Consider the following 20,898-nt stretch of genomic DNA (forward strand, 5'->3'; position numbering starts at 1 on the left):
TCTTATTATGTAATAATTTATCACTATTTAGCTTTTGGATATTTTTACTAAAACTAAATTCTAGTTTTGAATTCTAAGACTCCTTGTCCTCCTTCCTGTTGGTCCGATCTTTTTTAAGTATTAATAAAGAAAATTGATAAGTCTAAGTTATATTGTTTTCATTATTCTTTAAATATGAGACTAATGTCAGTATTTTCTTAGTAACAGATTTTTAATTTTTATACGGATTTTATTTAGCAGTTTAAGGATAAATGTATGTGTACATTTTTTTCATATTTTATTAAGTTATTGAGTTCCCCATTATAGATAAACTCACAGTTCGATTAGCATGTCGAGACATATAAATTTAAGAAATACTTATATTCTGTAAAAAAAAGTAATGAAATAAACCATTGTTACAACACATGTAAGTAACTAGACGACAACACAAAGACGTTTGTTTATATAATAACTAAGTAATCAACACTCTATCCGAAAGTACAGAATTATCTTAGCAGTATCCAGTACAATCTCAGTCGACGATGGAAGATGTCGACGCTATTGAAGATGTGGAGGCGGAGCCGCATGAAGATGAGGAGCAACTTAAGTATCGGATAGACACAGCGTTCAGCTACGTCAAGACCAGGGACCTATTTGGTAGGCCTACTTCGCACTTCAAGGCCGTTGGCCCGATGACTATCTTGGAAAAGAAGCCGGATGTGGCTCTGAAAGCATCCTTCATTAAAAGAAATCCTGTTCCACGATCATGCCAGACAGACTTTGGATATTCCATACACGATGTAAGTCTAACAAAATATCAAGTAAGCCATAGACGTACAGTAAGTAATAAAGTTATTTTATTTAACTAACAATCAAATTGTTTCCTGAGAAGCAAAGAGGGCAAGAACTCCTATTAGCAGTTTAAGTAGTAAGATCGTAATACAACATTTTTTCTAAAAAGGAATTTGACCTCCACGGTTGACTCAGTATTCAGGAATGATTTCATTGAAAAATTCACAAAATAAGTGGCATGATTAAAAAAATCATTGATATGAAAGTAAATTAAACTTTAATTTTTGTTTAAATTACGTCCATATCCGGGCACTTCGGTCGTCCCTTCTCACGCAGCTCAATGTAGTTAGAATTCTTCTACCGGTTGGTATATTCTTCTGTGAAATGATTTCGGAAGAACTGTAGAGAAGGATGAGTATAAAAGTGTCTTAGTCATATCTTTTTAGGGGCAGGAAAGACTCTAATTTTGGTCAGGATTGGTTTCTCAGCATTATTTAATTCGACAAGAGTGTCCGCGACTTACGTACACTCCCGTTTCTGATGAACTAGGAGTTTTTCTTACTTGTATCAGAGTCACTTTGTCCGCCTGAACCAGCCTTCAACACGCCTGCTTGTATTAAGCTACTGCTTTCCAGTTTGCTGTAGCTCTTTCGTATCTTTATCGATTTTGTCTATCATCTGGTTTTGGCCTTCCAAAGGGCTTTTTGTCAACTATACTGGCTTTCATAGTTGTGTTGAGGCGTCATGATGGATTGCTTCAGCCAGATGTCCCACCCATCTAAACCACCTTGCCTTCATATCATGAGATATTGACTGATCAGTCTCTGGGAGATTGAGAACCTTTATTTAAAAAATATGTTGTCAATATTTACCTTATTTGAAGGCTGTGTATGCACAATATCTCCAAGGTCTGTATAAAAATGTAAATTTGATGTAAAATTGAAAAAGTGCAGTTTCAAGTTTATGTATACAGTTTATAATTTCCAATGTTTAATTTTAGCTTCTGACTTTTAAAATACACTATTTTGAAGAAAGAATTGGGCCAAAATCAAAAGATGATTTCGACACTGAATCTGCTACAAGAATGAGAAAAAAAATGATGAAAGAAGACGCACTGCTACAAAATATGCCAGCTATTCAAAGAGTATGCCCATTTTTATATGTTGTACTTAATATTTCTTGAGTCATAATTTGCGATTATGAATATTTTTCAAAGCATAAATCAATTTATAAATCAGTCCAAAAACTAAACAATATTAAAAAACATAATAATTAATTAATTTTCAACTAAGAACATAACATGGACAAAGTTTGCTTAGTTATTTTGGTTTTATTTTATTTGTCCGTAATATTGGCATATGTATATCAGATATATTATTGATATACAAATATGAATTCATGAATTCAGTTTTGAAATAATATATTTACACACATAAAGCGTATATATTACATAATATAGCTACATTGAAATATTTCCTCATATGATCAATTAAAAAGAGGTTTTCACCAATGAAATACCAGCTATCCTAATATTTAAATTTAAAGGTTTGTCTTGTTCTTAATAGAATTCATTATATGAAAGTTTAAGTCTAGTCCTATTTGTAATTATCGATTATCTAATCCAAGATGCAGCATCATCTACTTCAATGAAATAAGAATTTGATTCTAACATTGGCTATTCTCTTTCTGTTGTATTGTTGCTACATAAGGTTTCCAAACCTATTCATTTTCTAATGAATATAATTTTTTATTTTCATAATGATAATATCATTCTACTTAAATAATTCATGGCCAGCCAACCAAGAAAGGAACAAAAATTATATTAAATGCCACAAAATCACTGTTGAATTATTTAAGTAATGTGTAAAAAAATAAGCAATTTCAAGACAATCTTTGTTTTCCTTAACCCTTAGGAATATTTGAAATAATTTGTTTTTACCCTCTTGAATTTCCATCTTCATAATAAAACCAGACTTTACTTGTCTGTGACTACCTACTTATTGAGTTATTGATCACTATGTGAAGCACTAATTAATTTTTAGTACTAGTTCTCTTTAGTTATGGAAGTTTGATAGTTTTAGAAAAATTAAAACTTTAAGAGGTTTAAAAAACTTATTTCTAATACTGAAAAAACGATTCATTTTTTGAATAACTCGAAGTTGAAAAGTAATGAAATTTTCTACAATATAAAACTAAAATCAACAAAATTGGACCACTATTAGAAAAGATTTGGATTATTGATCAATATTTATTTTCTAAATGTTCTATGCACCTTGCCATGGAAACCTTTTTTTTTTTATCTTTGTATTATGAACATAAACTGCAAAATTTAATAAAATGATTTGAAACCATTAAAAGCTTCTTTCTTACTTAACCTGCCAGGTGCTAGTAACGACGATATCAATGAATCAGTCCTTAATTCTTGCTGAAGGCTCTTATCCACTAAAACTCAAAATATGTGAATAGGGTCAAATATAAAACAGTTTTATTTTTATTCCTGAAATCTTTATGAAATACCAGTTACAACCTTTGTAGAAGGAGTTCTTCATTTAAAAGAATATATATTACTCAATCAATGGTTTATTGACCATTGTATCTCAAAAATTACAGTGGCTATGAAGTTGGAATGTTTAATATTGGTTCTCATTGTACTTTATAGGTGCAACAAGACTGGGTTTCTTAAATAATAATTAGTTTCTTGAATAACTTAAAAACTATATATCTCCTATAACACTATAACCATTCATTTAATATTTAATTTAATTTTCTATAGAACAAAATAAACTTCATCTATATTGGACCACCATTAGCAAAGATGAAAACCTGTTTTTTCTTTATCATAACATAAAAGAATCTTTATCATAACATACTACTCAATTACTGTCAATCTCAAAAACCACAGTGGCTATGAAGCTCAAATTATGTTGTATAAAGCTCTATATCTTCAATAAGGATGGATTAAAAAAAAATATTGGATCCCAAGTGGTTTAAAAAAAATTTCTAAAACGAAAAGAGATAAGGTGATTAAAATAGAATTTGAAATGGATCTCCCTCTAGTTTAATTAATATAAAACTTACAATTCACGAAGTAGCAATAAAAACAATTAAACTAACTGGTATACTGATATAATAAATTTTAATTTATATTAAGAAAGCTGAGAGGTGCTGCATGCAAAGCTCTGCCATAAATATTTATGAAAACTTCTTCGAACCACCTTCTTGGGATGAACCAGAAGAATATACAGTTGTAGAACTGAGGAAGATTAACAAATATGAAGACTTTATTGATGCACCTCCACGGCCTGTCCAAAGCCTTTCAATTGAGCCGTTCGACGGATTGGAGATAGCAGCAGCCTACAGCTATCTTACCTACAGGAAGAGAGATTTCATTTCTGACTGCCAATGCTGTGTTTGGAACTTTGGTAAGTAAAATCAACCATAAAGGGGAGAACACAATGATTTAAACGTACAGGTTATTCTTGTTGATTACTGTTTTTTTTTGGCAATTCTATGTTATTAAAGATTCACAATAAGAGTCACATGAAAAGGACAATTCATCACCTTACTAAAAACTACTTTACAGTAAGGTAGGAATTTTATATAGGAGGGAAGTACTAATTTAGTAAATTAACTAACTGCCTTCTTATTGAGAATTTTAGTCTTTCCTTGTAAAATGCCATCCCCCATTGTTAGTGCAAAGCCAAAGTGACTTATCTGAAAATTTCACATCTTGGGTTTTGTTGTATTTTGATGTGATCCAATTCTTTTTTCTATACCAAAATGATCTACATTAATATATTATATTAAAAGAGAGAAAATGCTTTATTTCATAAGCAAAGCTGTCCAAATATACTGGGTTGTTACAAAGCAGTACACAAATCAGTCTGCTATTAGACATAATATAAATTAATTAATAATGATATAATTTTTTCGCTTTTTTTTTTTTTTTTTTATTATAATTAAATATTACAAAACAGTGTTCTTATTATAACTATGTTAATTTTTTTTATATTTGTTTTATGCTTCTTTTTTTTTTCTTTTTAACTATATCTATTTTATCATCTCTATTCCATTCTCATTCATCTCATATCTCTCTCTTCCAATGATCCCATTTTTTTTTTTACTATCAGGTTAACCATATTTTCTCTAGTAGTTAGAGGAAAGACAAAGATAACATTATGTTAATAATAGAATGGTTATTTAATTTTAAATTCAATACATTTCAGAGATTCCGAGCGAACCACTTATTGTACTGGAACCAACTGTTCCCGTAACTAAAGTAAATTACAATCCAAAGTTACCGCAATTGCTACTTGGTGGACTAATGACAGGTCAAGTGAGTTTTTACTTCATAAAGAATACTCGAAATAAAGCTGTAAAAAATACATAAAAAGATTAAATTTAAAGCATCATTCAGAGAATAATTTAGTAGCTATTATCATAAAGAGTATTTCATCTTAAAATATTAAGAATTGAGAAAATAATTAGATCTTGTTAGCTTATTATAGTATTATAACCAGTTAATTAATTTGAATTTTGTGAAATAGGCTCTTTCTAAAAAATAGCTGTCATTGTAATATGCAGCATAACCCTGCATTTCTGCACAATCTAATTCATAAACTTGTAAAAACAAAATGTAATAAACCTTATCCGGTCTTTCATGTCCATTATTAATAAACATAATTTGAAAAAAAAAAATTATTTAACTCATCATATGAATTTTTATTACTTTTTCAGCTCTGTTATTGGGATTTAAGAAGTAGTAGCACTCCCGTTGCCTTTTCTAATCTCCATACTACTTTTCGTGAGCCTCCATCTGGAGCCTTATGGACCCATTCTAAAACAGGTTTTGACTGCTTTGGAACTTCATCAGATGGACAAGTATGTATTTTTATTGTTTTTGTGATACATACAATATTCCATGAATCGTATCTACAATTAATTAATATCCTATACCTAACAGCATCATGTGACATTATGCTATGTTTGTTATAGATTATGATAAAGTACATGGTTAATGGTATTTCGCTCAAGCAAAATGAGCTGAGTGGAATCATTGACCCTTGGGCAGAGATTAATTTTATGCAGCGATAAAGGAAAGCACCGAATTTCTTTGACCAGTAGAAGTAAGGGTTACATAACTGACTGAGATTATTACTTATGCCTGCGATGCATAAACTACGAAGAGTTCTGGGAGAAACCAGCATGTCACAGTATAATGGTGTAGTAAGGAAAATGCTGTTCTTTGATGAGTATGCCTTCATGCCAGAAGATGAGCGAAAGAGGTTTATACTAATTGGTATAAGGTAATAAAAAAGAGTAAGATGAAGCTGTGCTAAGAGGATGACAAGAACATGCAGTGAAGACCCTACTTGACATTCATGGCAAGACTGACAAATTCAAGCTTGTCTCCAAGATCTCTTAGCTTGACAGCCAAAATAGAAGTAACATTATTTTCAAGACCCCTCAGTTGTGGCATTCGAAAAAGTTCAGCTTCTAGATCAGAAATAAGCTATGGTATTTCACAGAGGAAGAAATGGATCTAAATTTGCCAAGAAATAGTGGATTCCATTGGTTCAGGTGTAGATAAAGTCACAAACATTACCTTAAAAGTTGCTACTAGGACAAGCACAGAATCCCTTCTGGAGTTTTGAAACTCTATCTTGACGAGGGGATCTTTCTGATTCAGTAAAAAAAGCTCTGCCTTTTGCACGCCTGTCAAAGAGAAAAGGGTTCCCAAATGGTCCTACATTTTATTTGCCAATTTGTCATTTAATAGAATCTTGAGGCTTAAAATAGTTGATGGATCAAACATTGAAAATGTGATCAAGAGTGACATTCCTCAGGTTTCAGTTTTAGAGACTTGTGGAACATGATGCATGATGCCGAGCATTCTTTTCCATGAGAAACTACTGTGCTGGGCTGTGCAGACGATCTTATAATCATGGTTCATATAAAATTCAAACAAGACTATTATTGACTAATGCCTTTCAGTGGTAAGTCTCCACCTTGGTGGTCACAAAACTGAGGCAGTAGTTGTCACCAGAAGGAAAGTGAGGAAGATAATCAGTTGGATCAATGGAGAGATCATTATCTAAGGTATGGTGCCCAATGAGACCAGACCTGTTCATTCTGCTTCACCCTGACCTTTTAAATGTATGTAATAGAGAGTGGCCAGGGTGGAGTGGAGCAGAGTGTGTTGGTGTATTTTTATTTATTGCATATCAATTTCCTTTTTGAAAAGTGGTCTGAATGGGAGGTAGGCAGACTGGTTCAGCCTCAGTTGACACCCTTCAATTACATATCTTTGTGTGCTGATAGACAAAGATGAATCATTGTGTCCAATTCTTGCCACTATTGATGAAACAGTAAAATACTTGTTCTCGTATTAATGAATTTTTCTTGTTACTGAAGTTACAATTGAAGTTACGGAAGTGCTAGACTGCAGTAAATCCTGCAAAACCTGGTGGATCTGTTGATAACTAAGGAGGTGAGCTAGAATACCGTTTTGGACTATACAACTCATATCAGCAGAAAGCTCAGAATATGGGATTGAGAAAAGAAAGATCAAGCAGTCCATCTAACTAACATACAAGAGCTTATTCATTCTACTTTGACAGTGTTTCTGTAATGTTAGAACAATGAACAGGGAACTGATTTTTTAGAGAGTAAGAAACTCATGGATTTGTAGATTTTTTTCGACTTTGTTATATGCAGAAATTTCTTCTCCACTCTTGAAAAAAAACAACACATATATGGTTTCTTTGCTACATTTGACAACCTGGTAATCTATTCTAGAGATAGAAATATGATTCAAAAACAAAATGAAAGCTTAGAATATCTATGTTTTAAAAATAATCTTCAATGTTTTTAAAACCCAGCATGGCCTACCAAGTAAGCAATTGAAAATCATGGAAAAATGGGTCAGGAAAAGGTAAATAGACAATCATGAATCATTTTAATTCTCATGCAGAAAGAATTCCCAGCGATTTTCTAAATGTGAATATGAAGTTGACCTTCCTCACCAATAATGGATGGTGAGTGACTTGGATGCCCTGAGACAATGCATTCCTTGATGGAAAAAAAATGTTTAATCTCTTTCATGATTGGATGGGAGAGAATGTCAATGCACCCAATCTAAGAAGTTTCATTATTTCTGAGTAATATATATTAAAAAAAATGTTTTTAAAAAAGTATAAAAATTAGAGTGCTACCAGTGGGTAGTTTTTCTACACACCTGTAACACTCCATATTAACTGAGATCAAATTTACTAAATGTATTATAATGTACAGTTGTTGTATGAAGTATGCCCTCAACTGAATTGCCGGAACACACTTCATTTTTTGGTTTGCTGGTTGGTTAAAGTGGACTGTATAAATGAAAAATGAACATGGTTAAATGAGAAATAATTCTATTGTTTATGTTACAATGGTGTGGTGGGTGGCCGAAAGGAAACATTAAGATTAAATGGTTAGTAAAATTTTGAATACTGGGCTATGGAATTGTAGATATAAAATTGAGGTGGTTGATGATGATGGTCAAGTGGTGGTGCATGTTAATTATTGGTAGGTGGACTTACTCCATGGTTCTTTCCTCCCTCTGCATCTTTAAGCCCCTCTCCTCTCTACTGCAGGGAACAACTCCAAGAGTTTTACTCACTCATGGGGGATTCCTGATGTCAGAGACAAAGAAATGATGAACTCTTCTCAAGACAAGATGGCTTCACTCTCACTTTTTGGCTTGCTTCACTTGCTACCAAGCGTTGGAGGAGGTGAGATTTGGCTGCTGGCCACTTGGGGCGCTACTATATCTTGTAGGCTATTATGCCATGATGTTTGATTGATGTTTGGTGCCCCCTCCACTTCAACCTTTCGGTTGCCGTAGGTTAACCGGAACAGTTGTAAATAGTAATAAATAAATTTTAAAAAAAAAAAAAAGTACAACAGAGAACCAAACCAACAAAAGCAGGAATGACTGTATGATTATATTCTTGTTACTTTTTTATAAAGTTTGATACTATACTAGGCCCAATATATAGGAATTTAGAAAAGGCTTGACTTTTATTTAATTCTAGATATTCTATGTTTCCATTGAGAACCATTATAACAATCTAAATAGTAATTATATTTATTATTAATTCCATGTTATGTTACATCCAATAAAAAATGATTTTACTAAACATTATTTTTAAAAAGATTAGTTGAGATACTGGTATTTTATCTTACATAATGCAAGCTTCACTTTTGATTAATTTCATATGAACATTGACTACTTTTTCGAAAACTGATAGTGAACAAAGTGACCTATTTTTCTAAAATATTAGAAATTTTGGTTAATTTGTTTTAAAAATAAGTTCTCAATAAATCAACATATATATACAGAGCACAACATTTTTTTTTACTATATTTTCCAAATCACTGCTGACTATTGCCAAAATAGTTTGACCATGTTTGATATTGTTTTTGAAACAGGTTCTTTGGTATGATGTAAGAAATTTTGATAAACCTGTTGAATCATTAATACTGGATTTTGATGCCAAGGACCAAGCACCAAGAATGATAAAGTCTCTTGGTGTTTCATCTCTAGAATTTGAACCAACAATACCTACAAAGTTCATGGTAATTACTTTAATTTTATGTTGACGATTATTTACATTTTATAACGAGATATATCATAAATAAAAAATCATTTTTGTATTAAAAGTGACAAAATGTTTAATTTGAATCTATGAATGTCAAAAAGGCCATTTTCCATTAATGTAGAGTATACAGCCTTTCCTCATTATCAATTTATATGTGATGTATCTCATCTTTGGATGTAAAAAGTTATGTTTTATTGTATGAGGTTTGAGGGTATTTGATAGCAATCTAAACTTAGCTGTTTCAGAACATTGTTTGTTATAATGACTATACTCCAGAGATCAGTCCTTACAACATGCAGTGTGCATAAGAGGGAAACCAATGGATAAAGGAGCGAATAATTTCATAGCTATTTCAAAACCTGTGGAACTTGTTCTGAAATATTTGTTTAAACCACAATTACATAAAGTAACCACTATAATTTTCTCATGTCATTTTTGTGAAAAGCTCATCTTATCTGAAATATTAGAAGTACAGAAGGAAGGTGCTGGGTTTCCAAAACAAGAAGAAACAGACAAATATATGTCAGTGTAATAAGAAATTGAAATTTATTTTACTTAAGAAAATTCTTTAAATGTTTAAACATTTAGTTGAGGTAGTTTAGTGCATGATTTTGGTATAGTTTATTTATTATTTTATTGACATTGCTAAGAAGTATGTACAAAAATGTATATTATGCAAAAATAACAATATGTTTTTATAAAGGAAAATAATGTATAAAATGAGAGCTTCAGTGAGAGTGAGGCTCTATGCATTCTAGTGGATTGAAGCTGAACATCTTGTTCATCTCGCTACACTATCTTGTATACCATTTGCATTTTTTTTATTTATAGATAATACGGTTTTCATCATGCAACACTGATCAGTTCTTACGAGGTTTAAACTGTGCAAAATTTTGATTAAATGAAATGGCTGATTTTAAAGGATCTGAGAAAAACAGTTGTTTAAATTTAAACCACAGAATTAATTTTTTTTTCAAATTTTAACTCTAAATTATGCCTCCTTCTAGAGGGAAATATAGCATAATTTCAAGTAAACTCTTTGTTTGCATTTTAAAGTTTCAGAACTAAATTTTATTTATTTTTTACCCAAAACTTGGTTCAAGAGGAGAACTGCCCTTTTAATATTCAGTGATTCATTTACAGTGTACTTTGAGTTTTTAAACCATACTGTAAGAGATTTATTAGAGGAAAACTTATATGTTCATTAAAATACATAGTTTATTTCAATTATATAATGAATATTGATGATTTAGAAATGAAACTATAATATTTTTCTAATATCAAATTCCTTTACCTTTATAGTTTCTTAGATTTATAACTAGTTAATATCAAATATTTTATTAATCAGTCATTAATAAACTGAAAATTATTTCTTTATATTGATGTATAAGATGACAAAATTCAATCATGGAATTGACCGAATTATAATTTAAAATTTTTCTGCTGATTATTCACATTTTAATTATAACTGATTATATATATATTTATATTTTATAACTTAATTGTCTGAAATTTTTATGAACAAGCTATAAAGTAATTGTTTGATATCATTTTTAGCTCGGCCTCGAAACGGGATCGGTAATAATAGGAAACAGAAAAGGAAAAACATTACAGGAAAAATTTTCTCAACAATATTATGCATTCCCTGCTCCTGTGACAGGTTTAATGAGGAATCCAAGTAATTTGAAGTGCTTCCTTTGTGTTGGTGGCTACCAGTTTAAGATTTTTGCAGAAGATTGTAAAGAATCCTATATATTTTGGTCAGGGTATGTTAATAAGTTTTTTTGTACAGTTTGATAATCCTAATATTAAGACAAATGAGAAATGTTTGAAACATAATAATTTCTAATAGAATAATAATAATTTTATAATTTAACTGAGATATAAATCAACCATAAGTGATAAATATAGGCAAAATGTACAACAGAAAATGAGTAAGATTCCTATAAATTTATGTTTAAGGGCTACTAATGCTCCTTTATATTTTAATTATATATCTTAAACCTCCCAATCAGATTAGAAAATAATGAGAATTTATACGTGATATTATAAGTGATCATATTTATTATGCAAATATATGATCAGATGTCTGTTAATTTAGGAAGCAATATTGTTAATGGTTTTATAAAAATTAATTTTATAGTTGCATGATGAGGCAAGGCTAGAAACAGTGGCTTCATTGCTTGATACTAAAACATTAATACTAGAGGTAAATCCAATATTTTTTAGTATAAATGGAATATAACGAAGTAATTTTTAAACATATTGTCCAAACTTTGTTACTCATTAGTAATATTTTTTCCTCGATGTAGTGACAATCTATTAAGCCTTTCTCAACTTGTGAACATGATTGTCAGAAACTCCCAATATTTCCAAATGTCCAATTATTTTATTCTTAATAAGTGGTCCAAACCAAGATTCATGTTACTTTCATGGTTTTTCTTAATTCAGTTATGATAAAATTAAATGCATACAAATTTAATTTTTAAATTGCTATCAATGTGGTTTAGTATAAAAAATACAAAAATTTTGTTTCACTCAGAAAGCATTTTAATTTTAAAAATTCAAGATAAAAACAAAATTATATAAAGAGATTTTCGATCAATGAAAGTTTGAAATAAAGAATTTTAACTGTACTTGTTAGATTAACTTCTTGATTTACTACAAGAACAAGTAAAATAATAAAATGAGAGCAAAATATTAGTCAAATAAAATAAATTAAAAATCAGATAAATTGAAAACTGAACTTCTTGAAGGTCATATAACTGCTGGCTAACTTCTGGAACTTGGTCACCAACAAAACACTCAGTATTTTATATTACCAGGAAAGATGGATATTTTGATGTTTGGGATTTGCTACAGAATGTGGAGAAATCAGTCATAAGTGAAGAGGTAATGATGTCGTAAGTGAATAGTCCTTTTAATAAAGTCAGACAGATACTTTTAAGGTCAATTCATCTAACAAAAACATGATTGTTGAACTGAATTTTTCATTTATAGACAAAAATATCTCATTAAACAATATAATTTCATTTATTCTTGAAAATATTGCTGATTATGCTAAAAAATTTTATGACATCTATGACTTAGTTAAGAATAATTATTTTCTAGTTTTGGTTGAATAATTTACTTTCTTAATTGATGGTTTTTGAAAAATGATATTTTGTCTTATATTCGATATTTTTCTAAAAATTTCTCAACGAGATATTGTTATAAGGTTATTTATTTTTGTTTTATATATGCTATTCCTAGCAGATAGACCACTGGTTTCCTGTATTAAATGAATTCAGTTCAAATCTTAATTTGACATGATTAACTTTCTCTTAATAGAAATTAAAATATGTGAAATTTGTCAGGGTAAGAACCATTCAATTTGAGAGATGCTTATGCTCTATAAACGAAAAAAATAAACTCTTTGCCTTTATAAGGTCGACAAAGTAGAGAAAAAGTAATCAACTTTTTTTTTTTTGCCTACTTTATGTATGGATGTAACTTTTGGTTTTTATGGTTTTATATACATTTAAACTCATTTAATACAATTGACAATATTTTTTTGTTATTAGACTCCTGAAAACAAATTGATTAGTACATTATTATCTCACTATGTTATAATAAGAGCACAATATTGAAGTAAATAGACAAACTGATCTAGTAAAGTGAATAAAATATTTTTTTAAGGAGAAATAAAGTTGAAATTTGTTTTCCATGCTTCAAAAATTCGTTTAAATACACATTTTAAAATACAAATTTTCATAGTACAATTGTTTACTATACAATTATTTTGCTTCAAATTTTACCTTATGAGAGGATCCGATTTTTATGAAAAAATTACTAATAACAGAAAATCAGCATTCCAACAGTTTTAGTGACATTGGATTTGGATAATATTGTGAGAAGTAATGAATCATTATTGTGAACACAGGCCATTGGCCAAAAAAAAAAAAATATTTAAAATAATATTTAAAAATATTTTCTCTCTGTCAAGTCGACACATTGATTATACAAAATACCAAAATTTGGTAATATTTTGAACTACTCACAAAAATGTAAGTTTTCTAATTATCAAAGATTTATAGTTAATGTAAATCCATAATTCCTTCCTTTGGTTTATTATAGTATTAAATAGGGTTTTTTTCCTAATACTATTATAAGTTATAATAGTATAAACAGGCTGAGCCAAACAAAAAGGATAGATGTAGATACATTTTAAACCTTACTTTAAAATTGTTCCTAGAAATATCTAGAATTATTGTGGAGATTCAAATAATTGTCCAATAATTATTATTAAATCATAAAATTTTAAACTAATTCCCAGAGTTTTCAGCCAGTAGTTGTTGAAAATAATCAATCAATCATCCTAATGGAACTTCCTTTTAGCTCTCAAATAAACCCCTAAGGTGTTGTCAAGTCCATGAATCAGGTAAACATATAGCAGCAGCTGGAGATGACGGCACAATTTCACTGATGGAAGTCTCTTCCCACTTCTATGCCCAAGATAAAAATGAAAGGAGTTTAATTGCAGCAGTAAGTAATAGTGTTCTACAAATAAAAAAGTACAATTTTTTTCCAAAAATACCTTTCTTTAAAATGAAATTCTATGTTTCAATAAGATGGAAGAATTATTAAAACAATCTTTGTCCTTGTCGTATATTTATCATTATAATATATATTCATACTGCAATTTTCATCACTTTAGATGTTAGAAAGAGAATCAAAGCGTGAAAAATTGATTGATGCCAGAAACAGAGAAGTTAAACTTCAACAAAGACAGAGGGAGCAGATGGAATCACTTGTGATACAAGAAACACCTGATGAAAAGTTGAAGCAAAAGGCTAGGGAGGGTTTTATCAAGTCACTAAATGCTGTAAGTTTCATCTCTTACATTCTTTTCAATTATGGTAAACAAGGTTTGTAGTAAAAATACGATTGATATTATTATTATTATTATAAATACAATATTACAGAACCTATCAATGGTCTCAAGGGGCTACCTTAAATGCTACCCATTTAAATGCTTTTAAGATATCAACAATGAATACAGTACAATACAAATTAGAGTGTTTAAGCTTTTTACTCTAACTACTACTAACATTCTAACTACTTTAACATGGCTCAAGATAGTCATAATAATGATTTTTTCTTTCTCCAGCAAATTTCTTAAACATGTCACTAAATGTTTTATTGAAAGCCTTATTGTGTATTAAAATAACTTGTTTTGTTTTTTTCTAATTGACCTACTTAACATTAATTTTTAACCTATTTTTCTTTTCTTTTGAGACAGTTCTACATTTTTTTAAAAATAACTATGATTAATGAATAGATATGAATGTATAAGTATCTGTTAATAAAAGCTTATTTTATTGTCTTTTAGTCGGTTAAACTCAATATATACCTATTACTTATATGTGAGTAATTAATTTTTGTTTATAAATTAGTATGATTCAAAGAAGCATAAGGGTGAAGAAGAGGTAGCAGAAACCTGAGTAAAAGGGTTAGAGAAGAAAGTGTAAAATGTTATGTTAATAAAAAGATTAAAAAAAAAAAAATTGTTTTCTATCATTTCACTTAACTAAATAAATAATTGAGTTTGAGGGTTAATTTAATTATTTTCCTGTTTAATATCTTAATGATGTTGTGTCTATATCTTTCACTACCAACCATAGAGTTATTTATTTTTTTCTTTTAAAGGGAATAATAGTGAAGGATCTCCAATTGAGAACTGACTACCACAAGGACATCAATAGACTGGATTTTATCATTTTCATTTGAGGATCATTTGATTATATTTGATGAAATTCTTTTATTTTATGTTGACTTACCATACATAGTAATAATGATAAAGATTTGGCGAACCCGAAAATTTGCCGATGATACTACCAATTTCTCTCTACATACATCTGTCCAGTGATGCCAGTTTTAGAGATCCGTTCATTACTAAGACCTACAACCTTACACACCTTTATAGCATTGCAGCGAATAAGATGTTATTTGCTGCAATGCTATAACCTGAATTATATTTACCAAGTGCAATTCCCATAATTCAACATTGCGTAGCCTTCTAAACTCTTCGGTTAACTCATCCTTTTTCAGATTAAACAAAGGCCTGACATACCAGTTAACTCATCCTTTTTATTTCTATTAACCATTATAGAAATAATAGAAATAATAATAATAGAAATAAAATAAAAATCATGATTGGAACATAATCCACAGCACAAACTGTGAAGGACAAGGTTTGCTGGGTAGCGTACAGAATGAAACTCAAAATAATAAAAGACTATTTATGTAAATCTGATGTTTTGACTTTAGCAATTCTTCATCTGAGCATATAAAAAACATAAGAAAACTGCAACATAATATATATATTTTTTTATTTTTTTTTATTTAGTAAACAGATATTAATTTTATATACATATGAGTTACGTTTTATTGAGAAAACACAGTAAATTAACAGACAATTTAGGAAATTGAATAAACAAAACAGTAGTAATAACTGACTTAGTGCTGAATTATAAAGAACAGACAATATTCTCCCAAATTAATAACAAACATTGTTATAAAAAATTATAATAATTTACAAATAATTACTATAAAGTTAATTTTTTCATGCCATTCTCTCGATCATCCTCCAACATTTCCTTCTTATCTGGTATATTTTTCTTCATTTTCTTTATATGTTCAATATGTCTCATAATTAGATTAATTTTTATTAATATATTCTTGTTTGAGAGTGGTTTAGTTTATTTAAAAACAAATTTGATCCTTTTTTCTCAACTTTATTCTTTACAAACCTTCCAATGTTTCGACCCTCAGGTCATTCTCAAGGATACCTTCATTTTGATCTCATTTTCTTTTTTAAAATCTTAAAAATGCAGGCTAATTGCCTTTGTCCCATATAACTTTTTCTATATAATAATAATAATAATAATAACTTTTTTTATATAATTCCTTCTTAAATTTAAAACTTTTACAATCCACTTCTTTCTTTCATTTACATTTGCAATCTTAAAACGCTGTTAAGTAAATTAGAAAATGCATCCAGTGTATACCCAGAATTTAGTTTATGCCAAGGACATTCTTATAATTGCATAAAGCAGAGGAATATTGCATGCTGCGCTACAGAGCATGGGATTAAGCTCTGAGCAGAAAAGGAACTATCAAACTTCAACTATCAAACTGATCAAATCTAAGTACATGGTGGTGTCTAATAGTGGTTATATGGAACAAGGAACAAAATATTGTAAGGCAAGAATCTAGAATAGGTTGATGTGGTCTTAGAGTCATAATTACAAATGTGTACCACCAACTCTGTAACGTTATAATCGGCAAAAAGAAAGGGGAATTTAAAACAAAGATGACGATGTATAAATAAGTCTTTATAACTATGCTGACCTATGCTGCTGAATGTTGGCCGAGTATTAAAAAATTTGAAAGCCAAATACAAGATACAGAAATGAATTCTTAAGGAAAACTCTCGGTATAACTAGATTCAACTGAATGAGAAATAAAAGAATAAGGGAAGAGAAACGACAGGAACTGCTAAAGAAAATATACATAAAAAAGAATTAATCTAGTTCGGCTATATGCAAAGAATGCCGATCAATAGATTCCCAAAACTTATATGAGAAGAAAAAGCAGGGGGAAAAACCATGCAGACGACTGAGAAATAAGTGAGGGGATCTCATTCAGATCAGGTCAGGAACAGAGGTGTCTCTACCACATCTCCCGCAGACCCATAGACTGAAGAACTAATGGAGGGATCGAATTGAGCTGGATCTTGAACAACTAAGGATCTCTGTTGTAGTAGCTTTTGACTAACGCCTAGACCAGCTTCATACTCCTATTGTGCTATTAGAAGTAGAAGACATTTTAGGTCTTGCTCAATTCTATGATACCAAAAATTAAAATTGTACCCAACATTCCTCTGAGTCAGCATTACTGATCTAAATCATGTTTATTCATCTGCTTTTATGCCGGGTCCTATTTCTTAAATCCAATGAATTCCAATATAATAAACTCCTCCTTTTTGTCTTATGTTATTGTAATAAAAAAATATTTAACAAAAACAAAATTTGCATATCAAGGAGTAAAATATCAAATAGTATTTTGTATTTTGTATCTTGATTTTGAAGCACTTATGTAACATGATACTCAGGTGCAGGGTGATGAGCCCAGTGGTGAGATGTGACCCCACCAAGGGCGCAAAATTATATAAAAATAACAATGAAAAATACCCCTTTTTTAGACTAGTGGAATTTATCAAGCAATAAAAATTTCATTTCAATGGAAGAGATATTTATTTGAAAATAGCAGTGCTTTATATTAAAGCAATAAACAATTTTACAGAAATTCTAAAATATTGTTCAGACTTCCCAGTGCAGAAGGACCTTGCTACAGCCCTGCTTAAGAGTATTTCAGGTAAAGAGAGAAAAATATTTCAAACACTAAATGCTTAGTTATATTTTGTATTTAAAATACTAATTTCTAGTATTTTAAATACATGAGAGTAGATTGTATTTGAAATACTTTTAAGTATAATCTATAAAATATTAGTTGTTTGAAATTATGAAACTTTTCTTTCCAAAGACTAAAAGTATTTTGTATTTGAAATGCATATTAAAAAAGTATTTTGAGTCATAAGTTTTGCCCAACATCGGTATAAAATAAGTATAAATATTTATTTATTAATCAAAGTCATTCTTAACTTTTTTATTAGACCAAAAAAATAGACAAAATGACAAATATCAACCCAAATAATTCTTCAAAAAAATGATATAAGTGACCATAAATAATAACTTGAGTTAATAAAATGGAAATGTTTTACATAAAAAATTAATTACCAAACTTAATCTGATGTTCAATTTGGTAGTTTATTAAAATAAAAAAGTTTTTTAACTTAAAAGATATTTCCGGCTCGGGGTGAAGTGAGGTAAGCAGTATATTTGCATCTGTTTTAGTGTTTTAAAAATTTGTTTTAGTAAAAAGAAAAAAAGTTTTTTTTATTATAACATTAAAATATCCACATTTATACAAAAATTTGCAAAATGAAAATAATGTTATTTGTACTAAGTTTGTATAGATATTGAACAACTGCTATATAAAAAAAATAGAGACAGAAGAAATGTCCAATTGCTTTAAATTCTAGTCCCAGTTAACATGCCTTGACCTTTTCAAATCCATTGGATAACTATAAAATAAAATGCTATACTGCAATGCCACCTATTGGTCAAGAGTGGAAGCACCCCCCACTACTCTCATTTAACCTCCTTCAGCTGTTGATGCTGTATGTGTTGTTTACTAATTCATAGTTATAAGTGTTTACATTTTAGAGTGGTATGTTAGAAGGGTTTTTTTGATAAATAACGTGTCAGTTATACCTGTGGTGTTGTTTTGTGCGAATTTTATTAGTTATTTTATTTATCATTAATAGTCCAGTATTAGAAAAAATTATATTATGTGCCAGTGTTATATGATTTTATTGTTTCTCTTTGGATAAATATGAGAACACTAGGACTGAAATTTGATTCTGCGACCTAATGTGTAAGTTGAGCTACCACCTGTTGCATGGGACCAAAGCCATTCCAATGCACTTGTTAATTTGTGAAGAAGGTTTGATGGAAGACTAACATTTTAACGTCATGTCAATAATGTACTAACATAACTCTCCATTTTATGTATATTTATAGGTTCATACACATTTTTTTTTTAAATAAATGTTTTCAAAAGTACCTTGCTTATGTTAATCTGCTCTGCTTACCCATCATTTCTGATTTGCTGTTAACTAGCCTAATTTTTAATGGTGAGAGGTTTACAAATTTACCTTGTCAGTCCTATTGTCAATGCTGCTAGCGATAGCATCATAAGAATTATCACACTGCTGCCTGGACTGTTGATATGAATTATGAATTGGTTGACTTTATAAATATGTATGGACTATACACTGGTCACATTGAAAGTGAAAGCAGTGTCTACGATATAAAGTTGTATTCAATAGGCTGGTTATTATCTTGTAAAATTTTACTTAATAATTCTGTAGCAGGAGGTTAATAATTACCTCTTTTAATTGTGAATATACAAAAATTAAGAAAATCTTTATATTTTTGAAAATAATAAGCATCACTGATGATGCAGGTAATAATCTAGTATTTGATTTAAAATAAATTAACAATAATTTTATATTTTAATGTTATGTCCTAAAATTAAATTTATGAAGAAAATTATTTCCCCTAAAGTTTTTTAGTATTATTTAAAAAAAAAAAGCTTTGAAAAGCAATAAATTTTTTTGTACTTAATATTGTGAAAATAAACTGGGTATTTACTTGTATATTGAAAATTTTAAAATTAACCCTGTGTATAATATTGCAACATTATATTGTTATTCTTAAAATCGATGGTTTATTATAAAAAATTCATTTCATTCATAATTAAATAATATATTTGATTTTTCACAGCCTTTTTTTTAATAATGCAAATGTTCTACTGAAGGTGATGGTTTGGTTGCTTAATGAAATAATGCTTCAGATGGAATGGTGATGGAATTAATTACACCATAAATTATCTATTTATTTTCATTCAAGCATGCTCAATAGCTTTTTTATTAATAAGAAATCATATTTTTGTACATAAGATATGAATACTGACAATTTCGAATAGATTGTAATTATATTATAATAGGTTATATTTGAGTTTGCCATTAATTTTTAAAGAGTCTTACCTTTGATTAATTTATAACCTCAAATGAATTATTGAATTTTAAGGTAGGCTATATCTTGCATCATTTAATTGATGTAATATTGACAGGTTTTGTGAAAATATAATTTAATATTTATTTAACTACTTATTATACATTTTTTCATCAATAATCAAGTTTAAAATATAAATATCTTTTATATTTTATTCATCAGACTTTTTCTGTTGGAAATTATCAATAAAATATTTTGATAATTAACAAACATAAGAGCAGAATATTAACTCATAACAAAGAACAACTTGTTATACATAACAGTTACAGGCAAGAAAGTCGGTAATCCAATTTTGTCTATATATAAAGTTCAGAAGATTAAGTAATAAAAGTAGAAATGCATACTGTCTTGTAACTTATATGTTTTCCAGCTATGGTATATTAACTTAAAAAGAATAATTACTTGTACCATACTCATAAGTTCACCATAATTTTAAGTTATACAATATAAAAATATAGAATATCCCAACTGAAATTAAACAATCAATTTCTGTAAAAGTGGAATTAATTAAAAAAATTATCTCATCACTTCTTAAAAAAAAAATAAATAAAAAAAAAGAAGTGATTCTAAATTAATTAAATTCAACAAAATAATATTATTTGTTATTTCGCTTAGCACTCCAGAATAGATATGTTTTTTAACAAACAATTTTTATTATTTAGTCCACTTGAATAAATTAATATAATTTATATTTACTCCACTTTATATCCACTTGAATAAATTAATATAATTTATATTTACTC

At 29.0% G+C, this 20,898-nt stretch overlaps 2 protein-coding genes across 4 annotated transcripts in view; both read left to right on the forward strand.

The window, feature by feature from the left end:
* The first annotated feature begins 421 nt into the window (after positions 1-421).
* On the forward strand, positions 422-15,248 carry LOC106683961 (dynein axonemal intermediate chain 2). Of its 3 annotated transcripts, none has more exons than XM_067052864.1 (11): positions 422-779; positions 1,772-1,915; positions 3,923-4,193; positions 4,998-5,107; positions 5,509-5,652; positions 9,244-9,390; positions 10,971-11,179; positions 12,170-12,305; positions 13,791-13,937; positions 14,110-14,277; positions 15,102-15,248. In XM_067052864.1, the coding sequence occupies exons 1-11, from the start codon at positions 522-524 to the stop codon at positions 15,180-15,182; spliced, it is 1,815 nt and encodes a 604-aa protein (XP_066908965.1). In that variant the 5' UTR covers positions 422-521; the 3' UTR covers positions 15,183-15,248. The 3 variants fall into 3 exon arrangements, 2 of the variants coding, with proteins under 2 accessions (XP_066908965.1, XP_014281228.1); XM_014425742.2 differs by lacking the exon at positions 15,102-15,248 and adding an exon at positions 14,849-15,011; XR_010844984.1 differs by lacking the exon at positions 15,102-15,248 and having other exon boundaries at positions 12,170-12,316; positions 14,110-14,250.
* A 3,445-nt stretch (positions 15,249-18,693) lies between these two features.
* spri (sprint) overlaps positions 18,694-20,898 on the forward strand; it is a 759,753-nt gene continuing 757,548 nt past the window's right edge. Inside the window, exon 1 of the mRNA XM_067052866.1 lies at positions 18,694-18,953. The gene's annotated coding sequence lies outside the window, so the exon portion shown is untranslated. The remainder of the gene's footprint in view (positions 18,954-20,898) is intronic.

Source organism: Halyomorpha halys, unplaced genomic scaffold (genome assembly GCF_000696795.3).
Source record: "Halyomorpha halys isolate HHAL.00 unplaced genomic scaffold, Hhal_1.1 Scaffold29.1, whole genome shotgun sequence".
Taxonomy (NCBI): domain Eukaryota; kingdom Metazoa; phylum Arthropoda; class Insecta; order Hemiptera; family Pentatomidae; genus Halyomorpha; species Halyomorpha halys.